A 7,500-nucleotide genomic window follows, 5' to 3' on the forward strand; every position below is an offset into this window, starting at 1 on the left:
AAAAGTCAGCTAAAATGTAAGTATCCTTGGTTTAATGTCTGCTAATATTGTAATGCAGCCAATCATAATATTAAAAATCTGTTCACATAAATGTTATTATCATGCTGGCAAGCAGTATGGAATGTTAATCATTGCATTATCTCGTTTTATACCATGGTCTGAGTGAATACTCGATTCTGATTGGCTGGAGGGTGTAGGTTAAAAAGTGTTAATTGACACCTAGGAAAGACGTTGACCCTATGAAGACGCTAATTGGCCACCTTGCTTGGCAACGCCTGCATACGCGAGATATTAAATAGTCTGCTCAACTTGTAAAAATAATGTAGGCTTTTTGTAGATAGGTGGGCTATTGGATATCATGTGAATGGTAATGCAAACAATCTTTTCAGTTTTATCATCCAGTGCAGGCTGTCATTCTTTTAGCTACAGTAGCGCTAGCTGCTAGGCTAGGCTTGTTATCAGGTTGTTGGGAAAGTGTAGAGGAAGGAATATACCTTCCTTGGTAAAAAAAACTGGGTGACGAACTGTCGACCGCTTTGAGCTCTTTCCTCTCTCTCTTTCCTCTCTTTCCTCCCCTGACAACCAGACTTCTTCATTTCACCGACCGGGATTCACACAAACTGACTTTAGACTGCTAGTTTAAGACACTAGCAGTCTGCACTTGCTTCACCACGATCTGCCTGGCTGCTACTTTGCTCTGCAGTAGCGTAAGACTTGGGCTGTACCAAATAATGACAAATGAGAGGGGTGATAATAGGGTGAAGACTTTCTAATGATTTTGTAAAAATGGAGAAACAAACCACAACAAAACAACAAAACAAACCACCTTAATTTGACGATTTAATCCGAAAAATAAAACTTTTTTTTCTTTTTTTTGCATATAGTTTTAATAATACCACCAGTGTCCTCTGGGGCGCCCCCGTCAGTGCTGCGCCCCTGGAATCATCCTAATTTACCCCCCCCTAAGGACGTCCCTGCACAGACACATGCACACACACATACAAACAGACGTGCACAGACTCACACAAACACACACACACGCACCTACACACAAGATACCACAGTGTGATAGACAGAACAGATATGTACAAGTACAGGTAGGAAAACACACTTTCTTTTACGCTTGTGTGTGTGTGTGGTCATTATCATAGGAACATAATGGAAGACCCCTCTAGGGGCGCACATGCAGGTACACACACACCGCACAGAGAAAACATCGGCACACACAACGACACACACACGCACACACACACACACAAACACACACATAGATATGCACATACACGCTCATGCACACACATATATGAGGACACAAACAGGTACACACACACACTCTGAAAAATAACTCATTATTTATACCAGAACGAGCCAGAGAGTGGCAAAGGAGCCACACAGATGGCTTCCAGTAGCCCCACCATAGTTATTGCCCCCTTCGCCCAACACACACACTCATTCATATACAAACATATGTACACACACAAACACACACACTCATACATATACACATATGTACACACATAAACACACACAAATATGCACACACACTCATGCACACACATATGTGGGGACACAAACACATACACACACACTTGATGGATAGTAGGCCCTGGGCAAGAAAACCCCAAACCCCCTTTTGTACTTAATTTGGCTGTAAATAAAGTTGTATTGGTTTGAAGCCCTGTTGATCCTTGAAGGATCAGAGTTTGTGTAAGGATGGGTTTGGGTGCTGGGGGTGTGCCTGGCATTCTCCGCAATGTGCCCTGAAGAAACCAAGGATTGAATGCGTTCGTGCAGGGAAGCCCACGCTCCAGCATTGAGCCGGTGTCGGTGGGAGGCTTGGGGTGGGCGGTTTGAACCTGGGGATTGTGCTTCAATCTCTCAGAGTGCACATCATCAAACAGTAAAGGGCCAGGCTCAACACACGCTCATAGCCGCGGTGTTGATCAGTCTCAAGGAGGCCGTTTGCTCCTCTATCACCGCTATAGGACTATATCTGTGCTGGGTTTCCTATCGATCCCCAGCTCCTCTCAACGCGCAGGCTGTTCAGCACAACACGGTAACATCGCTTGAACAGAGATGCAAGCGATGAACAGGAAGGATGAGGAACAGTTATTCTAGAGAAAAGGGTGGGGGTAGGATTGGGGTAAGGTGAGGGGCAGGAGTAGTCTGGTTGTCAGGATGTCAAAAGGTTCGGAGTTCTATCCCCAGTTACCGCAGTCTTACCTGTAGGCATCCTTGAGCAAGACGCCTTATCCTCACTGACATTTATTTAAAAACTCCCTGTAGCAATGTCCTTTGAGGACGCAGACTGGGGGTGCTTTAAGATCGTTAGAATGTAAAGGTTTGTTGAAAATGACACAGGCCTGGTGTTCCATGATGCCATGTAGGAAATCTCTCCCTAAGTGTGGGGGCAGATGGCTGGTCTAACACGTGCACACCGATAACTCAACGTGCAACAAGTGTGCAGCCTCACTCGGCCCCAGAGGCCAATCAGACTCGGTTAGGTGATGCTGCTTAAACCCGCTTAAACTCCCACACGCATTCAAGTTCCTTGGGAGAAAACAGTCTACGAAATAGTGAAGATTTCGGGGGTAAAGCGAGTACCCTTAAGGCTTAGTCCTGACCGCAGCGACCCGGGTTCACCTCATGCCCGAGGTCCTTTGCTGCATGTCCTCTCACTCCAATACCTCACTGTCTATCTCACTCTATAATAAAAATAGTAAAGGTGTCTCTAGTTTTGAGTCCTTGTTGAATAACCACCTTGTGTCACAGGGACATTGATTAATTCCTCCTGCGTCTCTCTTGATTGGAGCGTTCCCCACTAGCTGGCTCATAGTCTGGGTGACAACAATAATTGCTTCAACTTTAACGAGCAACTTCAATCAGGTGTCATGGCGATGGGAGTCACCTGACCACCGCCGCCTGATTAAAATCAGCTGTGGCTTGATTGCAATTGCCTGTTGTTCAATTACAACCCCCCCCCCCCCCCCCCCCCCAATACACACACGTACGCACAAACGCAGACCCAGAGAAGAAGAGGGTGTGTTATTAGTGTCGTCTGACAAAAAGCCCCACTGGAGAATTAGTTTTGATTTGAGTCTACGATAATATGAATGTAATGAAACAAGTGTCAAACAGGGTGGATATTTTCCATGTTCGTACGTTACCCATGTTACACAAAGAGGAATAATATTTACTGCAGCACTGCTTTCATACCCTCGCATCATCCAATCCATCGATCAACCTTTAATCATCTCATGCTATTCGTGCATAACGGCAACATAACATAAGTGCCTAACTTATGACAAACAACACAACAAGAGCAAGACACAAAAATGTGTTGAAACAACAAACACAAATCTCGATCACATGGATATATGAAAAAAATAATAAATAGGTGAGTACCTCACAGTGTTGTGCTGAGTTTCTGCTCCTGAATTCCCTCATCGGGGCGTGCATAACCGTAAGTGCTGGGAGGGGAGTCGAACCCAAGGCATTTTTTGCCTTGGCAGCAGAGAGGGCTGATGATGCAGTATGAAATATGAAATGATTCCCTGGCATCGTGTTCATCGCACACCAAGGGGACATTCTCCCTCTCTCTCTCGCCTTCTCTCTCTCTCTCTCTCGCTCTCTCTCTCTCTCTCTCTCGCTCTCTCTTTCTCTCTCTCTCTCTCTCTCTCTCTCTCTCTCTCTCTCTCTCTCTCTCTCTCTCTCTCTCTCTCTCTTTCTCTCTCTCTCTATTACATCGAGCCATGTGATAGCAGAGCGTTCCCTTGGCGATTATAAAGCTCGCTGATGTAAGAACGGGATATCTCAGAAGACCATGTTCTCATTTCCTCCGCGACGCGTGAATCAAGTTTACCCCGACTAATTTTGGCGAGTTGCGCGCAAATTCGACTAAATATGCAATGCTGGCAGCAGGTAATGGACCGGGGTTTTGGTCGTGTAGTGCTGTTCTTTGTCTATTTAGTGCCGGAAATGTCTCCGGACTCTTTTAAGAAACACTTTCGAGTAATTTATTTTTTAGAGGCAGAGCCAATAAGGGCCTTAAGGGAGATCATATTCTGCACCAGAGACCCCGCTTTCTCTGCTCTACACCAAATGCCTCGACTCAGAGACCAGGAGTGGAAGAGACTCTGTGTTCAATCATAAGTAACTGTGAAAATCCCATCAGAAACAAAACTTTGGTAAAGCAAAGCGCTCTAAATAGTCTAAATAATAATAAGAAAACAATTGCTTTTGAATGTGGTGGTAGTACATGGATCCTCAAAACACTCCTTCATGTCAGCACTTCTAAATAACTATTTCCGTTAAGCCTGTGTATAGTACAGTATCGGGTAGTTTACTTTTAACTGATGCTTTTATCAAAAGCAACTTCATCCATAAGCATTCATTTACACAGTCACGCCACAACAGCGGAGTCTACAAGGCAGGGCGACAGCCAACTCGTCAGGAGTAGTGTCCTGCATAGGGACATCTCAACACTACGGGGCTCGAACTAGCAACCTACCGGTTCCCAGTCAACCCGCTCTACCTCTTGAGCTACTGCTGCCCATGAAGTAATGCTGAAGCCTCACACTGAGTCAATGGCGGCACCTCGGCTGGGCACTGGGGGGTGCGAGCGAGCAGATTTATATAAGTACCCTCAGGGTGGGAGCTTTAATTGCTGGGTCACTGTTACTTAAATCGGGCCGTCATTAAATCCTCTGCGCAAGTGTGTGCATGGTCTACTCTGTTCCCTACTCAAGGTGAATTCTCCCGGCGGCTTCCAGGGTCCTCTTCCAAGGGCCCTTCGTAACACATCCACACACCTTGCCGCTGGTGCGCCCCATCGTTGTTCCCCCCACCCCCCCCCTGTGTTTTGCAACATAAGTACCATAAGTACCATAAGTATTCACGTATTGTCCCCCTCTGCCAGCTTCAGTTATTATGTATGTGTTCAAAGACTTGTATTGTATTTTACCATCTTTCAACCGCGTAACACAAAGAAGCCCTCTTAGACGACATAGAAAAATTTACTTAACATCTAAGGCTCATTAAATCAGGTAAACCTTTGTGCGTGCATCAATGCCCCTGTCGAAAATATTCCTTCTCCTTGTTTATTCATTTTTAATTCTGGTTCAGAGCCATTTTTGGCTGAACCCTGCCAAGGCTGAAAGTACTTTAATTGGATTTCCAGTTTAGGTTAAACTCCTCCTTTCTTCTTCAGTAATTTGGGCTAAATGTAGCGGTCCATGCTTCATTAGTGCTTCCTGTTTATGTGTGCAGGGTGATAGTGCGTTACAGGACCATATATGTATGTGGTGACCCAATGTCCACATAGAATGTATAGAAAATGTCTTACTTACAAGTGAATAAACACAAAGATGTAATTCATTTCCACTGTCCATTTTCTTTCTCAGGATGGACATTTTGAATATTCGTTGAATAGCATATGGCCTATGTATGAAGGTAAAGGCAACCGTAGTGTCTGTAAATGTGAGAGCAGGAGAAAGGCTAAATGGTGGGAAAGTGTTGAAGGTAAAAGCTGTTTATATGTCTACAGCGCAGTTTAAAGTGCTGTGAGAGAAACGCGCCTTGTTGAAAACATCCCCCGCCAGACATCTCGGCAAATCATTGCCAAAACGCTTTGCAGAGTAAAATTACCATTGCATTAACACTGTGTGTATTTATGGGTGTCCACCTGTGCATGTGTGCATTTCTTTGTGTGTATGTGTGTGCGTGCGCAATGCTTTTAAAGTGTTTATGCATGTTTCTGTTTTTATTGTGGGCAGTCTGCATGGATATACGTGTATATGTTTTTGACACGTGTTGGTTTGTGCATAGTTATGCGCGTACAAGAGTGCATTTGTGTGTAGGTGTCGGTGTGTTAGTGTTTGTGTGCATGCGTGTGTGTGTGTCAGTCTTACCACACGTCCTCTGCATCAACATCACACTCGGCCCCGAACTGGCAGATATCACAGGTGGACGTTTCCTTCTGTCCGGCCTCCGCAGACCCCTCTCCCCCTAGACCCCCAGAGAGAGAGAGAGAGAGAGAGAGAGAGAGAGGGAGAGAGAGAGAGAGAGAGAGAGAGACAAAGGTATAGAGGAGCGACAGGAGGGAAAAAAAGATTGAAATCAGCTCAGAACAACAATTTGATTTTACAACACTTGAAACTACTTTGTCATCAGCACCTCCTCTCATCCCATCTCACACGGCCGTGTATACCGCAGTTCTGACGGAGAGCAAAGACACCTCGGTATTGTTGAGACACCTGTGTTGAATCTGCCTCAGTCACCGGGGCGACGTGACAGCGAGAGGCCGCTCCGAGGAAACGCCTAGATTATGAATACGACCGCCACACATCCTGCCATAATCCCCTCCTCTACCCCCCCGCCCATCTCCCATCTCCCCTTCTCACACCCTCCCTCCTATTGCTCTTTATCTGTCTCTCTTTCTACTGCTCTCAAATCCCCGCTGATCTTTCCGCTTCCCATTTCATTTCACCATGATGGGTTTTCTCTCTCTCTCTCTCTCTCTCTCTCTCCGTCTCTCCCTCCCTCTCTCTCTCTCTCAGCCGGGGAGAGCCCGATGCTCCCTGGATGGCGGGTGTTTGAGAGCCAGGGGCAGGCTTAGGAAGGCTTATCCCCCCCCCCCCCCCCCCCCTCTGGTGCATATCACGCCTCATCACCGTTGCGGTGGGTAGAAGAGGAGCGGGAGGGGAGGAGATAAAAAACCATCTGGCCCAGTTCAGATCACATCGACAGCGCCACCTCCACAAAGATCTCCACACCTACCACCACCTCAATCATCACTACCATCACCAGCACCTTCATCATCATCACTACCAACACCTTCATTACCGTCTCCCCCACCACCAACGCTTCATCCACCACCAACACCACCACCTCTACCATCATCACCACCCACAACACCCTCATTACCGTCTCCACCACCACCTCATCCACCACCTCCTCCACCTATTCTCCATCGCCAACACCTCAGCCTATGCGAGGCAAACTCTGTGGCACTGAGGTATCCATCCTCCTCCGTCACGATCCCTTTTGCCCGCCTCGCTATTAGACAAGAAACTATTTTTAAACACGCTCACAACAACAAGGAAAAAACTAACCATGAAAAAGTGTCTCGCACACACACATACACACACAAACACAAACCCACCCACACACAAACTGCATCTTGCCGCCATGCATGGCTACCTTGTCCCAATTCCCCATCTGAAACATTTATTTCTTGACATCCCTGCTAGTGAACAAATGAATTGGATGGCATCTTTGAAAACGGTCCAACCCTGATCGTTCTCCCCATGGAACGAAAATAGTGATTGGCTACTTCATCCCTCAAACAATTCTTTCCATTTAGCTGCATGTACGGTCTAAGTAAATTAATATTTCTTTCATTGTTCTTTGGCGTCCGATCTCACAGCCCTAGGCCATCAGCAACCACTCTGTTATCGAATGTATATTTTGGCATATGTCATAAAAGTGCTGAATTTTATA

At 46.2% G+C, this 7,500-nt stretch overlaps 1 protein-coding gene across 2 annotated transcripts in view; it reads right to left on the reverse strand.

Moving 5' to 3' along the window:
- The window catches only part of tmeff2a (transmembrane protein with EGF-like and two follistatin-like domains 2a), a 105,546-nt gene that overhangs the window by 13,446 nt on the left and 84,600 nt on the right, over positions 1-7,500 (reverse strand). For both annotated transcript variants that reach the window (XM_056580065.1, XM_056580066.1), the window contains exon 5: positions 5,910-6,006. In XM_056580065.1, the coding sequence (XP_056436040.1) occupies positions 5,910-6,006 (97 nt within the window). The remainder of the gene's footprint in view (positions 1-5,909; positions 6,007-7,500) is intronic.

Source organism: Gadus chalcogrammus, chromosome 20 (assembly GCF_026213295.1).
Source record: "Gadus chalcogrammus isolate NIFS_2021 chromosome 20, NIFS_Gcha_1.0, whole genome shotgun sequence".
Lineage (NCBI taxonomy): Eukaryota > Metazoa > Chordata > Actinopteri > Gadiformes > Gadidae > Gadus > Gadus chalcogrammus.